Source organism: Capsicum annuum, chromosome 5 (genome assembly GCF_002878395.1).
Source record: "Capsicum annuum cultivar UCD-10X-F1 chromosome 5, UCD10Xv1.1, whole genome shotgun sequence".
In the NCBI taxonomy this organism is placed as follows: domain Eukaryota; kingdom Viridiplantae; phylum Streptophyta; class Magnoliopsida; order Solanales; family Solanaceae; genus Capsicum; species Capsicum annuum.
Genome location: NC_061115.1, coordinates 3,042,849 through 3,070,208, shown reverse-complemented (window position 1 = coordinate 3,070,208; position 27,360 = coordinate 3,042,849). Strand labels below are relative to the sequence as shown.

The 27,360-nt window shown below is 36.6% G+C and overlaps 1 protein-coding gene across 1 annotated transcript; it reads left to right on the top strand.

The window, feature by feature from the left end:
• On the top strand, positions 1–27,360 carry LOC107871532 (receptor kinase-like protein Xa21). Its single transcript, XM_016718481.2, has 4 exons — positions 1–196; positions 391–606; positions 12,185–12,358; positions 27,215–27,360. The coding sequence occupies exons 1-4, from the start codon at positions 1–3 to the stop codon at positions 27,358–27,360; spliced, it is 732 nt and encodes a 243-aa protein (XP_016573967.2).

The window sequence follows — 27,360 nt, the reverse complement described above, 5'->3', positions numbered from 1 at the left end:
ATGTTTCATGTGGTTGTGGCAATTGAATATCTGCATCACAGTCATAACACTCCGATAGTTCATTGCGACCTAAATCCTCTTTTGTACAAAGATATGGTGGCTCATGTTGGTGATTTTGGAATCTCTATGATTTTAGCCGTAAACAAGTCCATGGAACACACAGAGACATTGGGAACTCTTGGATACATTGCAGCAGGTATACTACTCTTTCTTTCTTACTTATCTTATACCCTTTCTCTTTGATTTTATCTTTATCTAAATCAAGCCTTCACAAATAAAAAGAAAGTCTTTGGTAGTACGAGCTAACTCTTTTTCATTTTTGTTCAAATGAGTAACTCTTTTTCATTTTTGTTCAAATGAGTAACTCTTTTTCATTTTTGTTCTATTAAGAATATGGTTCAGATGGAATGGTCTCCGCTAGTGGTGATGTTTACAGCTATGGCATCATGTTCATGGAAGTTTTGGCAAAAAGAAGGCTGACAGATGAAGAGATATTCAATGAAAACCTTGGGTTGAGAGAGTGGATAAGGCGAGCATTTCCGAGAACTATAATGGATGTTGTGGATGCCAATCTTTTCTCTGAGGAAGAGCAAATCACTTCCAAAAGTGAATTATCCATAGCCTCCATGATAGAATTGGCTTTAGATTGCACAAAGGAAACTCCAAAATCAAGGATAACCATGAAAGATGTTGTCAAGAGGCTTAACAAAATCAAGAACATATTTCTGGAAACATAGAAAGTTAGCAATAAGGAGTGTACTTATAGGCTAATAGTGGGTTAGCATAGAGGCTATAGCTTCCAAGGCAAGTTATACCATTATTTTCACCATTAGGTCTATTAGGAGTGTTTATATCATGTTCAAACAAGACATTATACCTAAAGAGACCATGATCTATTTCATGGGCAGATTCGGAACAAACAAGTTCATCACTCTCCAAGAGATTAATATCAAGTTTCAAAGAGATTTCAAGTAAAAGACTATCCCAAGAATAGTTATCAGGTTTCCAATTTTGTTGACCAACATTTTCAAATTCTTCACTCACTTGAGATTCATTAATCACACAACACATATACTCAAGTGGTGGGAAAGTTTTACACACAAGTTGGTCAACGCAATTTTCACACGATGATGTACTTTTATTCAACAAAATAGCTTCAACACTAGGTGGACACAAATCGATCTTACTAAAAGAGTCGATTCAGTCATCTATAGGATCAACTAGTGTTTCCACTCGTACAACATGTACATAATTCACAAGTGGCAAGGAATCAACATACTCATATGTAGGTAAGCTGCTACTCACACTCACCGGCTTATGTAACACCTCAATTTTCTGAACCAGAATGCTACACGGTGCTCATGACCCCGAAGGGCCACAGACTAACCCATGACTGATATCTGTACCTGTACAGTGCATAATATGACAAGAAAATACGGAAACATGCATTGAGAGGCCATAAGGTTCAATACTGAACATATCTGATTAACATAACCTCTGTGTAGGGTAATAGAATACCCAAAATAAAACTGGAAATACTGAAGTTCGAAACATGATAGTCTAAATCTAGTCTGAAAGCCTCTAATGTATGAATAATTTTAATGAGGAGTTGATGGGATATGTCCCCAACTAACTCCAACTAATAAAAAATCAATGAGATAGTAAAAAAATAATCATGTCCTCGAATGATGAGGACTTACTTCTAACTTTGATTACTCGGACTGGAATCTACTGCTAATCTGGAACTCATGTCTCTGAACCTATGGTCTAACATAAAAATAAAATATCATAGAGCAAATTCATCAATACAATGGAATGTACTGAGTATACATGTGAAGTAGGTTAAATGCAATAGTTTGCATCCATGATTAATACTAACTGATTGCCTAACATGAACGAGAAAGTGCATGCATAAAAATGTAACTATAACTGACACCGTGATAACATGATTATTGAATCTGAATATTGATAACATGACATACAGATAACTGATATGAATGATAACATGAGTGACTATATTTGAATATAACAGCTAACATAGGTGACTGTATCTGATAGTCCTAAATCTAATAGAACTATCTGAGTTCTGTATTGTATTTGAGTTGACTGCATCTGACAGTCCTGAAATCTGAGGAACTATCCGAGTTCTATTACTGGGACTGATTGACTGTATGTGACAGTCCTGATTCTATAACATGAAATCGTGGGAAGTAGTATTTAACCGACATGCCCTTGATACGCCATTATAGCTGAGTCGGGGTCCATACTGTAACCCCAATTAGGAGGGTGTCAATACCGCACCACTGGTAAGAAAAAGCTGTGGGTGACCCTCATCTGATAGTGTCCCCTATACGAGAATAGTAGGGTCCTTATTTGACAGTGCTTATCCACCTCATCAACCCTCATCAACAGTGTTGATGTCTCAACCTATGCTGGCTACATAGTTCTGGAATGCAAGGATGACTACTAAGGATCACACCCTTATCAGATAGTGTGTGTCCCCATCCTTGGGTTCACTCGGTGCTAATTTCTACTCCCATCTGAATGGACACTGAACATGATTTACTGAACTGAACATGAGCTTAAATACTGAATTCCATTGACTGACAAAATACTATGAATTTCATTGATTGACGAAATACTACTGATATCTGACAACTAACTGAGTTCATGAGATCATGGAGATTTTCTGAGTCATAAAACTGTCTAGACTGTCTGAAGTCTAAGAATTCATAGCTTGACTAAGGGTATCTTGAAAGCATGACATGGCTCTAGGAACACAGCTAATGTTTCTGGTACAAGTACTCCCAGGACTCGATGGAAGGAAACTGACTTAGCATAACTTAATTGAATACTTGACTAGTATTATAATACATACTACATTCATAGAAGTATTTCATCTGTGATAAACATGAACTTGTACATACATGGGGATTTCATGATATCATGCTATTTAGACACTTTTCCTTCATCTAGGCATTCAATCAAACACATGGTAGGCATAGAATGTGTAAACAACATCATACAACAATTGACTATCATGGCTCAATTCCAATTTAATCATTCAAGGGTTTAGTCATAGGATCTCATGAATCTATACCTATACAAATCAACCCATATGGAATTTAACACTCATTCATGGAATACAATTTAATTACTCATTATCAACATGAACAAGAGCAGCCCAATCATGAAATTTATAAGAAAATCCATAACTTGAATTTAGAAAAGGGATTCTTGGGCTTCATGGATTAAAGGAGTCTATAAATGAACACTAGGCATACCTTAGTTTGTGATTTCGTGAAGATTGATGGTGAAACCTTCTTGAATTTGAATCCCTAATAGAAACCCTAGCTTGTTCTTGAGAGAAAATTGAGAGAAACTAGTATATTCTGGGCGAAGAATGGTTAAATCACGTGTTGTTAGGTTTAAATAGGGGTAGGAAATTGATCCTTTTAACCTTAGATGCGTCAATTAATTTTAGTAAAATTTTGCCGAATTAGGCCCCTAGCGCGACGTAACGTTATTGTGCGGTGTCACTGGAAATTGAAGGATGGTGCGACGTGGAGCCATCGTGTTTCCCCTTCCTTCGTGACTTGGAACATTGGCACGACGTGGGAGAAATCACACTGAGATACTAGAAAAAGGACAATTCTAAATTTGAGCGCTGGCGCGACGCGCCATAATCGCAGACACCTACTGGAAATTGCCAAATGACATTTCCTCTTGTGACGTGGCACGCCACTAACTAATATGACACTGTTTTATGACAGGAATTTGCAATAGTCATAATTTCTTACCCAGTTATCGAATTTAAGCGAATCATATATCGATGGAAAACTTATTAAATTTTCACAATGAAAAAAAAGTAAAAATCTTGAAAATTCCTCATGGAATAATCATCATTCACTTTAGAAGCTAATACCAGGCATCCTTGGGATAAAATTAGCTAAAAAATTTTAGGTATTACAATATCTCCCCCTTGAGAACATTTGTCCTCGAATGACACTGACTGAAAGGGAAGACAATAAATTGAACTTGAACTGAACATGGATAACTGGAACATGATCTCATGACTAACATGACTGACAAGATGAACATAACATACTGAACATGCATATCTGATGCATGTGTAACTGATTCATGAATGCATAACTTAGTGTTCTGAAGAACTAAGTTTCTCACAATGAGAATGCATATCTGATACATAATTAAATAACTGAACTGATATATACGTGCATGACTGAATATGCAATGGTACTTGATTCTAAGTTTATAATGGGAACATGAGCATGAAACTGCATACCAAGTTTGTGATGAACACTGAACATGAAACTGAGTAAACTTAAGGAGAACTGTTACCTTGAGCTTGATCTAAGTTAGTGAAGAAAAGGTGAGGATACTTGGTACGCATGTCTGCCTCTGCTTCTGAAGTAGCTCCCTCGATGGACTAATTTTCCTAACGAACCTTAACTAGAGGGATTTCTTTGTTCCTCAATCTACGAGTCTAATAGTTTAAGATTTTGATTGGAATCTCTTCATAAGAAAGAGTGTTCTGAACATAAATTCTTTGAATGAGGACTATAACTAATGGGTCACCTATGGATGAACTGATGCTAGATCTAAAGGCAAGTCAAGCTCATAGGCTACCTTGCCAAAGCGACTGAGAATCTTGAAGGGACCAACATATTGGGGACTGAGCTTTCCCTTCTTGCCTAATCTCTTCACTTCCTTCATGGGAGAGATCTTTATATAGACATGATCACCAATCTCAAACTTGAGATCTTTTCTACAAACATCTGCATAAGACTTTTGTTGGCTCTGAGCAGCTCAGAGTCTTTCTCTAATCAACTGGATCTTTTCTAAGGCATCTAATACTAAGTCAGGACCTATGACTGAGGCTTCACTAACTTTGATCCAACCAATTGGAGATCTATATCTCCTACCATAGAAATCTTCTAATGGAGCCATTCAAATACTAAAATGATAGCTGTTGTTGTATGTAAAATCCATTAGAGGTAAGTAGGCATTCCAACTTCCCTTGAAATCGATTGCACACACTCTTAGCATATCTTCCAATGTCTGAATGGTCCTTTCTGCTTGACCATTTTTCTGAGGATGAAAGGCTGTACTGAGATGAACTTGGGTACCAAGACCCTTTTGGAATGCTTTCCAGAAATAAGAGGTGAACTAGGTACCTCTGTCTGAGATAATAGATAGCAGAATACCATACAATTTGACCAACTCCCTGATATAGAGTTTGGCATAATCCTCGGCTGAATAAAAGGTATGAACTAGAAGGAAATAAGCTGATTTGGTCATTCTATCTATAATGAATGACCCAGATTGAATCATATTGATGACGAGTTCGAGGCAAACCCATCACAAAGTCTATGTTCACAACTTTCCACTTCCAAGTAGGAATACTGAACTCCTACATGGACCCACTAGTCTTTTGATGCTCTATCTTAACTGAATAACATGTAGAGCACTTAGCGACAAACTCTGTAATGTCTCTCTTCATCCTACTCTACTAATAGATTCCCGCAAGTCGCAGTACATCTTTGTGTCCCCTGGATGAATAGAGTAGCACGCACCATGCACTTCTGTAAGAATTTGTTGCCTTAAGTCATCTAAACCTGGAACATAGAGACGACCCTAACAATTCAAAACACCATCTCCCCCTTGAAAAAGGACTTCTACTTTCTGATCCTGAATTGACTCTTTCAACTTGACAAAACTGGGATCTCTATCTTGCTTTTCTTTCACCTTGGAAACTAGAGATGATTCTGAATTACTCTGAACCTATATATCACCCTCATCTGAATCGACTAAGCGAAAGCCTAGTCTAGCAAGCCGATGGACTTTCTGAGCTAACTTTTTCTTACTATCCTCAACATGAGAAACACTACCCATGGATAGTCTACTGAGAGTGTCGGCCACTACGTTAGCCTTTCTCGGATGATAAAGGACACTCATGTCATAATCTTTCAAGAGCTCTAACCACCTTCTATGATAAGGATTAAAATCTTTCTGAGAAAAGACATACTAAAGGCTCTTATGGTCTGTGAATACATTTACATAAATTCCATAGAGATAATGCCTCCAAATTTTCAAGGCAAAGACTACGACTGCTAACTTAAGATCATGAGTAGGATAATTCTTCTCATGGGGTTTAAGCTATCTAGAGGCATAGGCTATGAACTTACTATGCTGCATGAGGACACAACCCAAGCCTACTCTGGGTGCATCACAATACACTATGAACCCATCTGAACCATCTGGGAGAGCTAAGACTGGAGCTGAGGTGAGTCGAGTCTTCAACTCCTGAAAACTCTTCTCGCAAGGATCTGACCACTAAAACTTGACTTTCTTCTGAGTCAATCTAGACATAGGGGATGGAATATAAGAAAATCCCTAAACAAACCATCGATAATAGCCACGCAAAACCCAAGAAACTCCTGATATTTGATGGAGAGACAGGTCTGGGCCAGTTTTTTACTACTTTGGTCTTTTGAGGATCAACTCTAATGCCATCACTAGAAATGATGTGACAAAGGAATGCTACTGACCTTAGCAAAAAATTTACACATACTGAATTTGGCGAATAGCTAATAATCTCTGAGAGTTTGAAGTACTGTTCTAAGATGGTCTGCCTAATCACGCTCACTGTGGGAATCGATCAGAATATCATCTATGAAGACTATGATGAATATGTCCAAGTACTGTTTGAACACACAGTTCATCAAGTCCATAAAAACGGCTGGGGAATTGGTAAGACCAAATGACATAACTAAGAATTCAAAGTGACCATATCGAGTACAGAAAGCTGTTTTTGGGATGTTACATTCTTTAACTCTGAGCTGGTAATAGCCGAATCTGAGGTCTATCTTAGAGAAATAACTGGCACCCTAAAGTTGGTCAAACAACTCAACGATTCTGGGAAGAGGATACTTATTCTTGACCGTGACCTGATTGAGTTGACAGTAATCTATGCACATCCTAAGAGAACCATCTTTCTTTTGCACAAATAAAACTGGTGCGCCCCACGGGGAAATGCTGGGTCTGATGAATCCCTTATCTAAGAGATCTTTCAACTAATCTTTCAGTTTTATAAGTTTTGCTGGTGCCATTTTATATGGAAGAATAGAGATAGATTGAGTGTCTAGAAGAAGATCAATACTAAAGTCTATTTCCCTTTCTGGAGGAATTCTTGGAAGATCTTTGGGAAAGACATCTAAATATTCATGTACGACTAGAACTGATTCAAGACTAGGAGTCTCAAAACTAGAATCTCTAACATGAACGAGATGATAGGCACATCCCTTAGATATCATATTTCTTTCTCGAAGGTAGGAAACAAGCTAACCTCTCAAAGTGGATACACTACCCCTTCACTCTAAGATAGGTCTATTTGGAAACTGAAATTGAACTATTCTATTTGTGTAGTTGACTATGGCATAGAAGAAATGAAGCTAATCCATACCTAGAATGATATCAAAATCAGTCATCTCTAATTCGACTAAGTCTGCTAACGTGACTTTCTAAAATATCATAACTAGGCAGTTCCTGTATACCCACCGAGCTATGATGGTTTTACCCACTAGGGTAGAGACTGGAATGATCTCTGCTAGAATTTCGGGATTGATTCCAAAATCAACTGCTATATAAGGAGTAACAAAAGACAAGGAAGCTCCTGGATCTAGCAAAATATAAACATACACATAAAAGATCTGTAATGTACCAGTAACTACATCAGGAGAATTTTCCAGATCTTGTCAAGTTTGAAGAGAATAAAGGAGATTTGGGCGTCGCCCACTAGTAGAACTGGTAGTGGCACCCTACTGATTTGGGTGATAGGACTGAGTTGAGAAGTGGATATGACTCTAATAACCTGATTAAGGGTAGTCTCTAACTCTGTGGCCTGGCTTTCCACAACCAAAACAGACATCGCTGCCAGCTCTGCAAGCACTCTTGTAGTTCTTACCATAAGTCTGACAAAGGAAATTCATTCGGTCATTGTTGACATTGACCTTGTTCTTAGAGCCTGGCGCTCTATCTCTGAGCTTAGAAGCTGGAGCACTAGCTGAAGAAGAAGCTAGAATGGATGACTTAGGACAAAATTGGAAATGGTTTTCTCTTTCTGATTTAGGCTGACTAAAATTGAAGCTACCTATCCTAACCTTCTTATTATGCTTTTCTCTCTGCTTAATCTTCTGCTCCTTTATCTATTGAGCATGGTTTATAAGTCTGGCTAAGGTCATGTCACTATTTAGCATGGAGGATCTGCACTCATTAATAATGCTATCATTTACCCCTGAAGCGAACTTACTCATCTTGGCTTTATTGTCTGTAACCACATGAGGTGTATATCTGGATAATTGAGCAAACTTAAAGAATACTCCTTTACCGTTATGTTACCCTGCTCGAGGTTGATGAATTCTAGCACTTTGGATTCTCTAAGCTCTTGGGGAAAGAATCTGTCTAAGAATGTAGTGTCAAACTCTTCCCATTCTATAGGACCTGCATCATTTGACCTTTCGGACTTTCACTATTTGAACCAAGCATGAGCCACATCCTACAACTGGTATGTAGCTTGCTCAGCACTTTCAACAGTATCCACCCCCATGAAGTCTGTCACCTTTTGAACTTGATCAATGAATTCTTGAGGGTCTTCATCTACCTTAGACCCGAGGAAGGTTGGAGCATTCATTCGGGTGAAGTCTTGAATCTTAGCTGCGGCTGAGCTGGCCACTGGGTTGGCCAGAATAAATGCTGGATGTTTATTCCAAGTGGCGACTAATTGAGCAAGGGTTGTGAATGTGGCTCGAAACTCCACATAAGAAACATGATCGCCCAAAGGTTCTTCGACCTGAGGGGCTGACTGATTTTCATTTCTTCTATTAGGAGGAATATTCTGTAGAAGAAAGAGAGAAATAGATTAAACTGAGAAACAGACTTGTGATTATGCTCACAGACACGACATGAATACTAAAAGTAAGGAACCTATTCTTAAACATCTCATAGACTCTTGCACATAAATGTGGAGCACAATACACCCATGTACAATACTCTACTAGATGTGGCTTTTAGACTTCCTAGGACACTATTGAACTTTAGGCTCTGATACCAAGTGTGTAACACCCCAATTTTCTGAACTAGAATGCTATATAATGCTCATGATCCTGAAGGACCACAGGATAACCCATGACTGATATCTGTACCTGTACACTGCATAATATGACATAAAAATATGGAAACATGCACTGAGAGGCCATAAGGTTCAATACTGAACATATCTTAATAGCATAACCTCTGTGTAGCATAATAAAATACCTAAAATAAAACTAGAAATACTGAAGTCTAAAATATAATAGTCTGAATCTAGTCTGCATCTAGTCTGAAAGCCTCTAATATCTGAATAATCTGAATGAGGAGTTGATGGGACATCCAACTAAATCCAAATAATAAGCAAATCAATGTGATAGTAAGGAAATAATCATGTCCTCGAAGGATGAGGACTAACTTCTAACTTTGACTGCTGGGACTGAAACCTACTGCTGATCTGGAACTCGTGTCTCTGAACCTATGGTGTAGCATAAAAAGAAAATACCATAGCGCAAATTCATCAGTATAATGAAATATACTGAGTATACATGTGAGGTAGGCTGAATGCAAGAGTTTGCATGCATGAGTAATACTAACTGGGTGTCTAACATGAACGTGAGAGTGCATGCATGAAAACATAACTGTAACTGACATCGTGATAACATGATTATTGAATCTGAATACTGATAGAATAAAATACAAATAACTGATATGACTGATAACATGAGTGACTATATCTAAATATAACTGATAATATGGGTGACTGTATCTAACAGTCCTGAATCTAATGGAACTATCTGAGTTCTGTACTATATCTGAGTTGACTATATCTGACAATCCTGAAGTCTAAAGAACTATCTGAGTTCTATTACTAGGACTGATTGACTGTATCAGATAGTCTTGATTCTATTACATGAAATTATGGGAAGTAGTATTTAACTGACATGCCCTTGATACGCCATTATGGCTGAGTTGGGATCCAATTTGTAACCCCAATTGGGAGGGTGTCAATACCACGCCATTGGTAAGGACAAGCTGTGGGTCACCCTCATCTGATAGTGTCCCCAATATGAGAATGGTGGGGCCTTATCTGATAGTGCTTATCCACCTGATCTGATATGGATACAATCATGAAGATGGACATTTTTTAGTCTGTTGAATGCAAACTATGGAGTGTACGAGTTTGAGTGTGAAAAGGGATCAAAGGTCGTTCCTCTATTGCACTCCATGGGAGCTATTTTGTTCATTTAAAACTAAGGGGTACTTTTTTATTTTTCCTATTATTTTAATAAGTCCATAAATAGAACATGCTAGGGCTTATTTTAGGGGGTTGCTGAATATTGATGTAAGAACACTTCAGAGAAGGCTCTCTAGGTCGAAAACTAGGGCATGTCAAGTGTGGAAACACTTTTGAATGTGTATTGCTTGGAAATGTTGGTGCTTGATCGATGGAATCCCTCTCGTGTCTTCGTAAGAGTATGGTGTTACTATTGTAAGTTCTAGGGGTCCTTAGATGGAATATGTCTATGGGTTCTTGGATCTAATTGTAGTGTATGTCTCACTTCCTATATTTACATTTCATGTTTTTGTTAGTGTTGTCTAGTGAACCATTGGTTCTTGTTGTTCTTGTTATTTTGTAACCGTTGATTCTTGTTATCACAGTGTTGCTTATTCCTATCATATTTTTGATTATCTGTTGTTGTTGTTGTTGCTGTTTTTGGTGTCAAAGAAACCTACATATCTTGAATTCTTGTTCTGTTTATTGAATCCTTGAGAGGTCCCCATTTGGTCCGCAATTTATTATGATTTGTGGACTGTTTTGGGGTTCGATTTCGTGTTTCCTTGTTTGTTTCGTATCATTTGGTATCAAAGCCATCTTTGATTTTGTTCTAACAAGATCAATCTTGGGCTTGAGAGTTGAAAAAAAAATCAAAAAAGAAAAGAGTTGAAAAACTGAAAAAAATTCCAAAAAAGGAGTAATCTCCCCGTTCTTGTTGTTCTTGGCCGAGAAAGTTGTTGTTCTTGTTGTTGTATTTTCCAAGACATGTTTCTTTGTGACTAGATCTTGTAGTATTTTGTTGTTTAGAGTGTTTCTAGTGTTCGTTTCTTTCTCACAAACGCTGAAAAGTGTCCAAATCTAAGCTTAAACTTGAACTTGTTGATGTTGTTAATGTGAACAAAGTGTGGTTGATTTGATGTTGTTGTCATTCTAAGCCTTGACCGTGTTGAAGGACTTGTTGTTGTGGAGTTGGGCGTTGGGCGTAGGAATTTATTGTTGTTCTTGGATAATATTGTTGTTGTTCTTGGTGTTGTTATTGTGTTCTTGTTGTTTTTCACCCTTTTCATCTTTTGTTAAAACAAAAAGTGAACATTAGATCCACAAAAGGTGAAAGAACAAGTTTTAGTACTTGTTGGTGAAAGACTTGATCACATCACTCAAAAGACTTGACAACCACTTTTTACCTACTTTCCTTTATTTAAGGACCTTGTTTCAAGGAGAAAGTACCAAGAAGGTCAAGCCTTATTTGAACTTGAAAATGAAGCTCCAATTTCCCTCCATTAATCAAATCCACCATTTCCAAATTGTAGATTGGTCAAGACTTGAAATTGGAGAGTAAAATTTTAACAAAACCAAGGCCAATAGTGGACTGCCACATCACTAAATTACTGTTCACACAACATTTTGAGTTCAACTTTTAGATTTCTTATTTTGATTTTATTGTTTCTTAGTTTTTTTTGTTGGTTTGAACACTAATTGACAACCTAGTAATCTCCTACTAGCTTGTTAGTTAGTTTTTGTGCCCGTTTGTTTGTGTTAGCGTTATTTTGTGCTTTTCTTGTTTTTGAATCATAGAATTTCTTGGTTCAAGTTTGGACATTATTTCCTTGAGTCTTCAATCAAAGAATCCATTCTAACCAAGGAATAGACTAACCCCTCGACTCATCACAAACTATAAGCCGACTTGCAACACTTTTGAATCCAAGTGTGAATTAATCAAGTGTGTGAGAGTGCGGTGAGGTTGTTTCGAAATAACTTGCGTTTTATTTTGTAGACTTTTTCTTTTCTTTTTTTTAGGTGCAATTACGATGGAACTCGCGGCTGAAAGTGCTTTTTTGGCTAAACTTGATGCCATTACCCGTCAATGGGAAGTGATAAATGAAAGGTTAGATCATATGGGAGTTCCACGGGAGCAAGTGGGCTACCCAGACACACGTCAAGATGAAGACCGTAGCTCATGTGAGCTACGAGGTAAAAATGTTATCCCCTACATTCATATGAACGTAGTTATAGTTTTACCTAGTGTAGGAGTGCATGAGTCTTCATTTTGTGATACTCTTGATGTTGTTAGGTCATATGAGGACCAAACTCTTGTTGTAGGTACACAAGAACTAGTTGATCCTTTAGATGACGAAATGGATTCTCCTCATGAGAATGATTTGTGTCCATCCGGTGCTAGCACTTACAACTTGACTAAGGTTTCATTACCAACTGATGAGAGTATTCACACACTAGTTGACCCTTGTGAAAAATAAGGTGAGTCTGCGTTGATATGTGAATTGCCAACAACTAGTGAGGGTGAGCAAAATGATCAACCGGGCATAGATGATCTTGATTTGCTTGAATATTTAGAAAACCCGAGTTGTGATTGTCTTTGTGAAGATGATTTTTATTGTGGTCCTTTGGCTTCCCATGATGGTTTGTATGTATGTGAGGACAACTCTTGTAAAAGAGAAGGTGATATGTGCTTAGAAATACCATCTACTTCGTCTTTATGTGTTTCTTCTGTTGGGCATATTCCTAGTGGAAATTTTGAAACTAGTAGTAAGTGCATGCATGGGAACCCTTTATTTGAAGTCGACTTATGGAACACCTTTCTCAACACTCTTTTAGTTCATGATATTTTCAATAGTGATAAAGAGGGATTTCTTAATTTTGAGGACGACACCCTAGGAGAAAGTGAGTGATATTGTTATATATGTTAGGTGGACTTTACTTTTAATTAGGACACCACCCCTTGATGGTGATTCCTTTCACCAACTCCTTTGTAATTTTTTTCTAAGTCCCTCGTGATTACAACAAAGAATGTGTGGTTATATCTCAAGTGTGTACTTCCTTAGCATGTTAATATCGTTTATTGTACTAACTCTAACCCTTATGTCATGAGGATGTAGTGCTTGGTTGTCTTCTCTTTGTTCTTACAAGGTTTGGATTCGAGGTCGAATCCTTTTCAAGAAGGGAAGGATGATACAAGTCAAATGGCCACCTTAATTTTTGAAGACATGTTGGAGGTCATCATTTAAAGGCTCAAGACTTGGTCACCCCGATGGCACAAAAATATACAAGGAAGACCTATTTTGAGCACAAGCAAGGCCGTGTGTGGAAGATTGCTTGGAGGATAGAAGACTTGAGGACTCACGTTTTTGGATAACACTTAATGGGTCATGATTTGGTCATCTTCATTAAGGGTATTATGGTCACTTCATAGGGTCCAAATGCACTCCATGGCCACCCCACCCTTTAAGGGCATTCTTGTTATTTTGCCTTGTCTTGTAATAGAAAATAAATAGAATATTTTAGGTCTTTTACTCATTAGTTTTTCATTGATGTAATACTTGAAACATGAAACACCTTTATTTGCAGGGCTTGGAATAGCCACCACACTAAAATGAGGGCAACAAGTGTGGATATCACTTGTGTTGCAATGTTGGCTTAAGACGTTGGTGTTTAGAGGAGGTAAAGTTCCTCTTGTGTCAACGTAGGAGTTAGGTTAACCGTTGTGTGTAGTGTTAAGGGTCCAATATTACCATATTCTTGGATTCTTAATATTATACCAACCAAAGTCTAACTATCTATCCATTTTTTTTATGTTGTAATCGTTTGTTTTTGTTCTTGTTATTCAAATCCATGACTTGTTGTTCTTGTTCCCTTGTTGTTTTTCTTCATCTTGTTGTTTTTAAAATAGTTTGTTTTTAGCTATTTTTAGGTGATAAACACATCAATACATTGTGTTCTTGTTGTTGTTTGTTGAATCCGAGTGTGGTCTTCAAAAGGGTCCTCGGATCTTTGATCTCGTGGACTGATTTTGAAGTGTGTTTTGTGTTGTCCTTGTAATTCTTGCATCATTTCTTCCACAAGTTATGAAGGTGGTGAAGAATACCAAGAACACAACACTTGTGAGATTAAAGTGTGAGGAATCCGAGAGGCAAAGAAATAAAGAGAGAGTGTGAGGACCTTTCTTATACAACTAATTTGTTTGTATTTTGTAGGTAGCTTCTTAGCGACAATGAATAACAAAATTTGTAGTGCTATCATGGTGGGGAATGAAACTCAAATGAGCAGAATAAGATTCAAGGCAAATCTCAAAATGGAGAGAAAGTCGAGGTGCAAAATGAAGTTTTTATGTTCTCGGTTTCTTCTTATTTTGTGGGCTGTTTTGGAACCATTTTCATTTGGTTTGTGTCATGAATTTGAGGTAAAATTTCTGTCAAGATGGAGAGGATGATATGGGTAAAATCATGAAGATGGACATTTTTTAGTGTGTTGAATGCAACCTACGGAGTGTACGAGTTGGAGTGTGAAAAGGGCTTAAAAGTCGTCCCTCTATTATACTCCATGGGAGCCATTTTGTTAATTTAACACTGAGGGTTACTTTTGTCATTTTTCCTATTATTGTAATAAGTCTATAAATAGAACATGTTAGGGCTTATTTCAGGGGGTTGCTGAATATTGATGTAAGAACACTTCAGAGAAGGCTCTCTAGGCCGAAAAGTAGGGCATGCCAAGTATGGAAACACTTGTAAATGTGTATTGCTTGGAAATGTTGGTGCTTGAGCGGTGGAATCCCTCTTGTGTCTTCGTAAGAGTGTGATGTTACTATTGTAAGTTATAGGGGTCCTTAGATGGAATATGTGTATGAATTCTTTGATCTAATTGTAGTGTATGTCTCACTTCCTATATTTACATTTCATGTTTTAGTTTGTGTTGTCTAATGAACCATTGGTTCTTGTTGTTTTTGTAATTTTGTAACCGTTGGTTCTTGTTATCATAGTGTTTTTTCTTCCTATCATATTGTTGATTATCTCTTGTTGTCGTTGCTGTTTTTGGTGTCAAATAAACCTTCATATCTTGTATTCTTGTTGTGTTTGTCGAATCCGAGAGAGGACCCCATTTGGTCCACGATTTTTTTTGATTTGTGGACTGTTTTGGGGTGTGATTTTGTATTCCCTTGTTTGTTCTGTATCATCATCAACCCTCATCGACAATTTTGATGTCTTAACCTATGTTGGGTACATAGTTCTGGAATGCAAGGATGACTGCTAAGGATCACACCCTCACCTATGTTGGGTACATAGTTCTGGAATGCAAGGATGACTGCTAAGGATCACACCCTCATCTGATAGTGTGTGTCCTCATCCTCGGGTTCACTTGGTGCTAATTTATACTCCCATCTTAATGGACACTGAACATGATTTATTGAACTGAACATGAGCTGAAATACTGAATTCTGTTACCTGATGGAATACTACTGATATCTGATAACAAACTGAGTTCATGAGATCATGGAGATTTCTTGAGTCATAAGACTATCTGAAGTCTAAGAATTCATAGCTTGACTAAGAGTATCATGAAAGAATGACATGGCTTTAGGCACCCAGCTAATGTTTCGGGTATAAGTACCCCTAGGACTTGATGGAAGGAAACTGACTTAGCATAACTTACTTGAATACTTGACTAGTATTATAATACATACTACATTCATAGAAGCATTTCATCAAACCTGTGATAGACACGAACAAGTACATACATGGGGATTTCATTATATTATGCTAGTTAGACACTTTTCCTTCATCTAGGCATTCAATCAAACACATGGTAGGCATAGAATCTGTAAACAACATCATACAACAATTGACTGTCATGATTCAATTTCAATTTAATCATTCAAGGGTTTAGTCATAGGATCTAATGAATCTATACCTATACAAATCAACCCATATGGAATTTAATACTCATTCATGGAATACAATTCAATTACTCATTATCAACATGAACAAGAGCAGCCCAATCAAGAAATTTATAAGAAAATCCATAACTTGAATTTAGAAATGGAATTTTTGGGCTTTATGGACGAAAGAAGTCCATGAATGAACACTATGCATACCTTAGTTCGTGATTTCGTGAAGATTGACAGTGAAACCTTCTTGAATTTTAATCCTCAATAGAAATCCTAGCTTGTTCTTGAGAGAAAATTGAGAGAAACTAGTATATTTTGGGTGAAGAATGGCTAAATCACATGTTATTGGGTTTAAATAGGTGTGGAAAATTGACCCTTTTAACCCTGGATGCGTCAATTAATTTCAGTAAAATTTTCCCCAAATGGACCCCTGGCGCGATGCGGTGTTATCGCTCCATGTCACTGGAAATTGAAAATTGGGAAATTAAGGGATGGTGTAACGCGGAGCCATCGCATTGGCCTTTCCTTCATAACCTGGAACATTGGCTTAACGCGGGGGAACTTGCGCTAACACACTGGAAAAAGGACAATTCTAAATTTGAGCATTGGCGCGATGCGCCATAATCGCGGAGACCTACTAGAAATTGCCAAATGTCATTTATTCTTGTGGTGCTACGCTCCATTGACTAATATGACACTGTTTTACAACGGAAACTTGAAATCGTCATAATTTCTTACCCGGTTATCGGATTTAAGCGAATCATATATCGATGGAAAACTTATTGAATTTACCACATGAAAAAAAGTTAAAATCTTCAAAAATCCTCATGGAATAATCAAATTCACTTTAGAAGCTAATACAAGGCATCCTTGGGAAAAAATTACCTAGAAAAATTTGGGGTATTACAACTTATTAGCCACACGATTATCATTCACATGCACCAATGTGTAGGAGTTAGCTATTTTACCTTGAAGTTCATGAGTATGTTCTTCTTTACCTCTGTATGAAAGTCCTTCAAAAGATTGTGCAGAAACTTCCTTCAGGAAGCTTTCATCGCAAGGTGTTTGGACCTTAGGTTTTGGATTTGTTGGGATAAGTGTGGATACCAATTGGCGTAGCCTTTCAACATGCCATTTAATGTCCTCAAGATTGTTGTTGATGCTATCAAATGTGGCATTGAGATCATTGGAAGACATGGTACCTAAAGAAAAAACACAACAAACGAAAGAAAACAAACTAGTTAGTTCAAAAAGCCTCACCACACTCTCACGCTCGGTTTTACCTCACACTTGGCTTCATAAGTGTTGAAAGCCAGTTTGTACTTCATGAGTGGTTGGGGGAGGAGTCCACCTTGGTCCAGAATAGATTTTCATTTGAGTTGACTCAAAGAAAGTTTATTTACGGGCTTGAACCAACAAGATACAACGAATTCACAAAAGAGAAAAGTACAAAAGAAATGTAGGCACAAACAACGAATTCAAGAACTAAGTGAAAACCTAGTAGAAGTTTACTAGCTTGTTAATTATTACTTGAATCAATTAAAAAAAAACTAAGAGACAACAAACTGAAACTAAGAAATCAAAATTTGAGCCAAAATTATTGCGTTAACAGTAACAATGATGATGTGGCAGGACGTAATTAGTTGCGGTTTCTAACCATTTTTTGTTGTCCAATTTCAAGTCTTGGTCAACAATTAATTTGGATTGGTGGAATTTCGTTTTAGTAGAAAAAATAAGTCTTGGAGCCTTTTTTAATTTTTAATTTTCAAGACTTTGAGTTTTTCTTGTACTTCTTATTAAAATATGGGTTCTTAAATCATGGGAAAGTGTTGGAAAGTGGTTGAGACTTGATTGACTAGTTGATGAGTGATGGTAAGTCTTTCAAGACTAACAAAGATTCACCTTTTCCCCTTCACCTTTATAGATCTAAGGTTCAATTTATTTTAACAAGCTATGAAGGTTGTGAAGAGCTTCAAGAATAAAATCAACAATCACCAAGAACAACCAACAACAATCTCCAAAAACACCAACAATTTTCACACAGCCAACTTCCAATTTTCACAATACAATATATTCAACACTTGGCCAAGACAACTACAACTGAAAAAAAATGGTTCTTAGGCCACCAATGAACAAAAATATCACGCGTCCAATCTTAGAACAACAACTATATGAAGACAACAAGGCCAAAACAGTCCACCACAATAATGTTTCAACAATAATTCGGCCAAGTCTTATGTTTACAACAACAACACCAACATTTCAAGCTCAAATTTAGATTTAGATTCAAGAGTGTTCGAGATGAATAAAACTAACACTATAAATAACAAAACAAGTAAAAATCTTGGCCAATAAACAACAACAACACTATTTCAGCCAAGAACACAACACAGACAGATTTGCTTCTTTTTGATTTTTCAGTTTTTCATCAATTTGTTTTTATTTTTCAACTAACAAGATCAAGATTGATCTTTTGGGAACAATATCACGCCATGATATAATACCAAATGATATGAGAAAATAATGGAAACACGAAACAAACACTAAAATAGTCCACTAGTTTGAAAAATTCATGGACCTATTTGGTGACCACACTCGAATTCAACAATACAAGACAAGAATAATGAGAGTAACAAGGATATGAGGTTTTTAACACATTATTTGGAAGCGAGCAACAAACTAGCTTAACAACTACAAGATGAAGAAAAAGATAAAAATTAACAACAATTCACGGTTTGCATTAACAAGAACACAAACTACACAAATACAACAAGACAAAGGGATAGTTAGATAGACTTAATGAAGGTATAATCTTAAGAACCCAAGAGCCATATTCCATTCTTGGACCCTTAACACTAAAGACAAAGTTCACCTATCTCTTACGAAGATACAAGGTCAGAATCCACCACCCAAGCATCACGTTTCCTAGCCATAAGATCAACAAGAGTGAATCCACACTCTCTATGCCTAGTTTTGGTTTTGTTCCTCCAAAGGGAGAGGACTTGTGTTTATTTGTGTTTAAAGACTTACAACATCATGAATAATCTAAGTCTAAAATCCCTTAAATGTTCTATTTATACTAGGTTACAAATAAAATGCAAAATGTCCAAAATGCCCTTTAGGATCTAGGTGCCCTTCAAGTGTATTTAGGGGCTGCCTTGTTGTGTTCCAAGGCTCCTTGTTACACTTCAAGTGTGATATTAGGGTTATTTTGGTGTTTTTAAGTCCTTCACTTGCAAACTCAAAGCCCTGAGTTTATTACACACTCACATGCATCCATCTTCGTGGTCGTACTTGTATCACTTTATGCTTTTGGACCTAGGACCTATTTGTACGCATGTACTATATAAGTGTGATTTAGTGGGTTATTTTCATTATTATGGAAATTCAGCCTTCTCCACATTGTACTCTTTCTCCATTATAGTGAAACCTTCTCTGCCCATGGTTTTTCTCCCAAGGGTTTTCACGTAAATCTGTGTGTTGTTCTTATTTTATTTTACTTGTGGTTTGCTTAATCTATCTGAATTATAGAATAACCTATTACGGTTAACTCTAGCCTAAAGTTGCTATACATAATTATGATCTTAAAAAGGCTAAACCAAGAGCATGATCCTAAAAGGCTAAACTATTAACATAAACGTGACAAGACTAACATTTTGATCAAGTACTAACTCGATAAATAAGATAACATCATGAGCATAAGAGAGTTAGTTAGCTGACCATGAAGGCATAGGTTGAAACGACAAATTCTCGAAACTATGTTTGCTAACATAAGATAGAGATTATTCTGCAAGACGGACGACTCTTTTTTCATGTGTCCCAAAAAGGGGCTATGTCACGACCTGAGTTGAGACCCTAGCCATGATGGGCATCCCAAACCGTGAAGGCCCAGATGCCCCTTTCCCTTTGTAGATCATGCACAACACTCATATAATTAAAAGAAATGTGGAAGAAAATATAATACGGAATCATGGTCAATCTCATAAATCAATTAAACAGTTCAAAAAGGAAATTCTTAACAATTAAAACACATGACGCCCGTCTATGAAATCTCTAACAATCCAAGAACAATCATATCTCTAAAACAAAACTGGGACAAGGTCCCCAGTCAAACCATGAATAAAAATAAACTAACAATGGCCATAAATCAGGTCTTCCAAAATAAGGGAGGGTCACCAGCTGCAACTTCGGACAAACAAGTCTACTGCTTAGCAGGACCTCAGGACTATGCCTCAGATTCTGAAATATAGAGGGTCAATACAATTATACTGGTATGTGAAACAACTCAAAATAACATATTTTTATACAAAATAAATTAGAGCATTTATCGAAACATTACACCCAGTTACGTAAAACACATGGGCATTATTTAAAATATTTAAATGCTTCCCTTGAAATCATGACTCACACTTTATCTTAATTCTGAGATAGATGGTACACCCTACATTTCTATAATCCGACGGCCTATATGGAATCCGCCCTTAACTCGGTGGCCAAGCCCCCAATCCAAGTGTACCTCTTGAATTAGGGTCCTAATTTCTATTCTAGTATACCAGAGTCTCAAGGACAAGTATACATTGGCATTATCCAATCATATCACCCGAGTCGGTAAACTCAATTTTCGGCGATGAGCCCTTACAATCAAAGGCTTTCTTCGGGTAACCATCTACCTCTCTTTAGGCCAAATTTGAGTTCTTTAAAGCCATTATTCATGCATTCAAAACATTCATCATTTTTTCTGTTAAGTGCATACTATCACCGGGTATCGTCATACCCTGACTTGCAAGTCCATGTTATGCCAAATTCATAGCCCCTCATATTCAAAACATTCACATGACCACCTAAGATTTACAACATCACAATAGAATTATTCCTTTGAAGTTTCAAGAAAGCTTAGACATTTTTCATCTATTTGCAAGTTTCAAAACATGTGGTGGTCATGTCAATTTAGTCAAACACATGCAATTCTTTTCTTTTTAAACTGTAGTTGTAGCAAGAAAATTCCTCTCTTCAGTATAAACCATGTCAAAAACCACGATATTTAGAAGATCACTTTCAAATCCCAAAACATGCATTCCAAACCATTCATAATGAGTATGTAAACTTTACTTCGCAACAAGAGAGGAGAATTCATACACATTCTCTCAATAAATCTTACAAATTACACGAAATCACATATATATATATATAGTTGTAACTCAATTTCCATGAAAAGTGATTCAAGACAATATGGAATACTTCATTGTAAATCATAGTTGGGGCTTTTTAATCTTGATAAAACACTTAAACTTATGTCCAAGGTTTTTAGAATAGTCCCACATACCTTAATTGTGAAGAATCATGAAGAAATTTTGAAAAGATTTGACCTTTAGGCTCGATTGCCCAAACCCTAGTTGTTTTATCCTCTTGTGTTCTTGAAAGATGAATTAGGGATCTTGAGAGAGTTCAAATGTTACTAATACGCTTAATTTTGTTTAAGGATAATTAGGGACAAAATTTGGGTGAGGAAATATGACTTAAGTACCCCGAGACCCATTAGGAATTGAAATAACACATAAAACCACTTTAGATTTGTGTCAAGTTTCATGTCAGGGAGCATTCGATGCGACACATCAAGATCGCATCGGCTTACTGCCTCACATGGAAAATGCCATAACTTTTTTCTTGGTTATTGGATTTAGGTGAAATTGGTATCATTGGAAAGATAATTCAATTATCTAAAATTTGGTGGGTCTTGAGTTGAAAAATTCTGTGTATCAAAAGTTATATATGTTTAAAGTAGACCCTTGTAGAATCGACTATCAAACTTTGGAAGAATGAATGACTCTTAGCTCAAGTTTGATCCAAGTGGTTTTTATGAATACTTTTCACCTCATAATCACCTCATACACTAGGAGAAGGATCATGACAATTGAATTTAAATATAAACCTTGGAATTAGAGCTTATGCACGTAGGAATGATGATTCGCTTTCTAGCTTGAAAATATGGGGTGTTATAGGCTAACCATAGATAATTGCTAGCAAATCATGTTATTTCATGTCCTATGCCTGGAAAGGTATAGGATGGCTTAGCTAATATGGCCGAGATCAGAGTCCATGCACTCACATGGTGGTTTATGATGGTTCACTACTTTCTACCACAAATAATCAAAGGAATTAAATCTACCTTACTTGGTCAATTATAAATTTAGTTTATATTCTTGTTTATTTCTAGTTGTCATCATTTACATTTGAATTTTATTGGCATTTCTAATATGTTGATTTACTACCCTCCTGAAATAGTTTTACATAACAATACATTCCACATATTGACCATCTTTGGCGCAAAATCATTTCATGATGTAGGTTTGTAATACCCCATATTTCTCAAGCATATATTGACCGTCTTTGGCACAACATCATTTCATGATTTAGGTTTGTAATGCCCCATATTTATCAAGAATAACTTAACTCTCAGTTCATAAGTTATCCAATATAAAATTTTTGAAACTCTTAGTATTTTTAAATTTAGATCCTGCCATTGCATAGGAAATTGAATTAGCTTTTCAACAATATAAAATTCACCTAAATTCGATAATCGGGTAAGAAGTTATGGCTATTTTAAGTTTTAGCCGTTAAACACCGTCATTCAGGACAGTAGCACATCGTGGAGTAAGCCAAAATGGTAATTGTCAGTTTTTAGTGAGGTACCGCGATACTGGCGCATCACGGCAAAGCTTATTTTTACATTTGTCAATTTCTAGTGAGCCAACGCGATTGTACCACATCGCACCGAGCTTCCAGGTCCCATCTAGTATTGCAATGCGATTCCACCGCGTTGCGCCACCAACCACATTCCCAGTTATCATTTTTCAGTGGCTTGGCATGATAGTAGCGCATAGCGCCAGGGTACAAAATTGAGTTTTTTTAGTACGAATTTTTAAGTCATTCTCAAGGATAAATCGATATTTTTCCACGGCCCTAATCAGTCTAAACATGAAAGTTACCCCTAAATAACCTACTATCTCATCATTTATTCACTTTATTCAAAGATTAAGTCATTATTTCTCAAAAAAGGCTAAAACCCAGCTTTAAGAAACAAGAGCAGAAATCAAGAGTCTCTCCAATAACCTTCAAGAATTAACAATCTAAGGTATGTCAGGCGTTCATCTATGGATTATTTTTACACATAGAGTCCACGAATCTATTTTCAAAATACAAGATTGTTGAATTATGAACTTTCATGCTTAAATTTAATTTAATTAATGTTCATGTTATTATTGGGGTTTAGTTCCTGATTAAATTACATGCTTTTATGAAATTAATCATTGTATGTGTTGAATTACAGGATCTTCATGATAAAACCTTCAACTTACAAGTTGTTTGATGTAGCCATGATAACTATCTGTTTTGATTATTATATAACCTAACCATTCTCCCCATGTGTTTGATAAAATGCCTATGTTAATGAGATAGTGCCATTATAACATGATAGAATATATTTCCTATTCATGTATAAGTAGATGCATTAAAAGTGTTTGATTAAATGCCTCTATGAGTGAATTATCGACAAGTATATATTGTTATGATTTTCAAGAGTATATTATGCTTTATTTTTCATGCTATCAAGTCCTGGGAGTATTTAATACCCAATAATTTAGCTGTGTGTATAGATCTAGTGTCAGTTACAGAATCTCAGTCATGTCACGATCAGTAGTACTCTCAGTCAGTTATAGAACTCAGTAGAACTTAGTCAGTTACCAAACTCAGGAAAACTCAATAAGCTCAGTATCAGTATAGTCCAGTTCAGTATACTCAGTTGGGAGTAGGATTTAGCACCGAGTGAACCCAAGGATGGGGGATCACCTGCCAGTAGAGGGTAAGATCCGTAGAAGCAATTCTTACATTCCAAAACTACGTAGCTACTGTAGGTTGAGACATCAAACCTACCAGTTGAGGGTTGATGAGGTGTTTTAAATTTGGGGTATGTCGATTAGATAATTACCTCCCACATTCTCAGTCTCAATCTTCAGAATAGAACTCAGTTCAGTTCTACAGAATCAGGATTGTCAGAAACAATCAATTAGTATAGTAACTCAGTTATCAGTAACTTCAGATATCATTTACTTAGTTTTAGATTTCAGGACTTAGCTTTAGACAAGCTTAGTCACAGTATTTATTTATATGCACATTAGTGCATACTCAGTATTTACAACAGTACCAGTTATACATGTACTCTCATGTTTAGTTACTTTATATCATACAGTCAGTTATTGTTCATGCATATGAACCCTTGCATTCAGCCTTACCTCATCTAGCATACCAGTACATTCCAAGTACTGACGAATACTTTTTCTTTGTGCTATGATGTCTCATATCATAGGTCTGAACGCCAGGTTCCCGACCGCACATAGATAGATTCAGATTCAGCTAGTAGCAGTAGATTAGCAGTGAGTCCTTATCATTCAAGGATATTATTTTATTTTATTATTTCAGTAGACTTTGGATTTCAGTAGATGGAGTTAGTTGGGGGATTATACCATCAACTCCACTTTCAGATAGTTTCAAATTAGAGGCTTTTTATACAAGTTTTTAGGCAGTGTTCATTTTTATAGATTGTTATCATATACAATATATTTTATCAACATTTATAGATTTTGAACCTTATGGAATTTTAGCCTATTTTTCACATTTATTACAGTATCACGTTTCAGTGCTCACAGTAGATATCAGTCAAGGGTTAGCTTGTGGTCCTTCGGGGTCGTAAGCACCGTGTAGCATCCAGAGTACAGACTCGAGGCATTAGAAGGTTCTGGATCTCAAGTCTACGATCAGGCGCATCATTAGGATTGTCATCTTCTGAAATTGGTGAACCTCCTTTCTACCTAGGTGATACGAGAATTATCATGGATATGGAACTTATGAGAGTGTGTTTGGATCTGAGACTTGCTGTGTGAAGTTTTAATGTAAAATATGGCCAAAACACACCCAAAATAGTTCACTTATTACACTTAATAGGTGCCTTACCCTTGAGGGGTATTATGGATACTTTAGTCTTCCATTTTGTAATAGCTATATAAGGAACATGTTAGGACTTCTCTAGTTAGTTTTTAGATAATGTTGTAAGTCATAAGAACACAAGTCCTCTCTTTTGGAGGCACCACAATCGAAACTAGGTCAAGAGCTAGTGTGGAATCACTAATGATTGAGTATTGCTTGGAAACGTCAATGCTTGAGAGCTGGAATCCGATCTTGTGTCACATAAGATATAGGTCTTTGTTGTTTGTGGTGTTAAGTTTCCAAGAGTGGAATAAGCTCTTGGTTTCTTAATATTATACCAACCATTGGTCTATCTATCTATCGCTTTGTTTCATTGTAATCGTGTAGTGTTGTTCTTGTGTTCTTATAGCAGTATGTTTGTTGTTCTATAATATTGTTATTGTATTCTTGTTGTTCATCATGTTAATTTAGTGTTTTTTCTATTTTGGTGTGGAATACACATTATTATCTCACCATTGTGTTGCATTCTCAGTTTTTGGACTTGTTTTCAACTTGTCTCGGTTTTGTATTATGTTGTGTATTATTTTTGGTAGCTGTTTTTGATACATACAAGTTTGTAGTGTATCATTCGGTATCAGAGTCATCTTTTATTTTGTCCTAACAAGATCAATCTTGGGCTTGAAAGTTGAAAAATAAAAAAAAAAGTGTTCTTGTGTTCTTGGCCGAATCTGGATCTTGTTGTCTTAGACCAAAAACTTGTTTGTGTGTCTATATTTGGTAGTTATTTTGTTTATTTAGAGTGTTTCAAGTGTTGTTTTCTTTCTCACCAACACTACAAGTGTCTAGATCTCAAGTTTGATCTTAAAATAATGACATTATTGTTGTGAATTTGAAGATGGCCGAATCTTGATGTGGTTGTCCTTGGCTGTATGGTGATATTGTTGTAGACTTGGACTGGAATGTTGTTGATATTGTTATTGTTCTTGAAAAATTGTTGTTGTGTTGTTTTTGTTATTCACCCACTCTCATATCTTGACCAACTTAAAGTACCTAATAGATCTAAAATGGTTAAAGACAAAGTTGGAAGACTTGTTGGTGAAAGGACTAGCTCACGTCACTTTTTGAGTTGACGACAACTTTTCAACAACTTTTCCCTAATTCAAGGACCTTGTTTTGTGGGGAATAGTACGAGTCAATTCACACCTTTTGAAGGTTGAATTTGAAGAAGATTCTAAGACTTGAACTTTCCCTCCAATTTTAATTTTATCAATTCCAAATTGTGAAGGACCCAAAATATGATTAAAATTTGTTGAAACCTCGGCCAATTGAAGGGTGACATGTCACCAAGTATAATGTTCACACATTAATTTGAGATCAAACATGGATTATTGGTTTCTAATTTGATGTTTCTTTAGTCTCGTTTGTTGATTCCATTACTCACTTACAAGCTAGTACTAGATTGTAAGTTAGTTTTGAAATCCATTCTTCGTGTGTACGTTTCTTTTTGTGTCTTAGTTTTATGGAGTCATTGTAATATTGGTCTACCTCTTAAGCGCGGAATACAACCAAGCTTACAACACTTGTGAGATCGAGAGTGAGGGATCTGAGAGACACAAAATAAAAAGAGAGTGAGGATATTTTGTACAACTAACGTGTTTTCGGTTTTGTAGGTATCTCCTTGGCCATAATGTACACCATTTTGGCCCATCTTGATGCTATTGACCGAGAAATAGCTAAGCCGAATGCGGGTCTTGAAAATTGGGCTCGGATATGTCTACTATACTTGATAGGGTGGATCAAGTGGAGAGTCGAAGGAACTCTTGTGTTTCTACTCCCAAACTTTACATCCAATGATCAATCCTCCAAGACCACCACCAAATGACATAGACATAAGCCAAGCCACCAAATCTCCTCAAACCCGAGACCTAATTAATTCACTTCCCCCTCAATTCGATCAAGTCCAACAAGAAGGACTTGGAAGCCAAATCCCTCCCGTCCAAGCTCCACAACCAAAACCCCACTTGACCAAATCAATCCTTTCAACCGAAGCTCCATTTCACCAAAGCCGACATGTCCATGTAGCGGAGAATGGTAGAAAGGAACAAGAAGGATATGGGGTCAACAACAATGCTTGTTTGATGGTAGGAGACTTGATTCGAATGCGATTGAAGGTAAATCTCAAGATGGAGAGGAAGCCAAGATTCAAAATAAAGATGATTGGCTGAGACTTTTGGTTATTGAGCTCTCGGTTTCTTCATGTGCGTACTTTTTTGAGCGATTCCTTTTGAAGTGGTATTTGAACGAGGTGAAGCCGTGA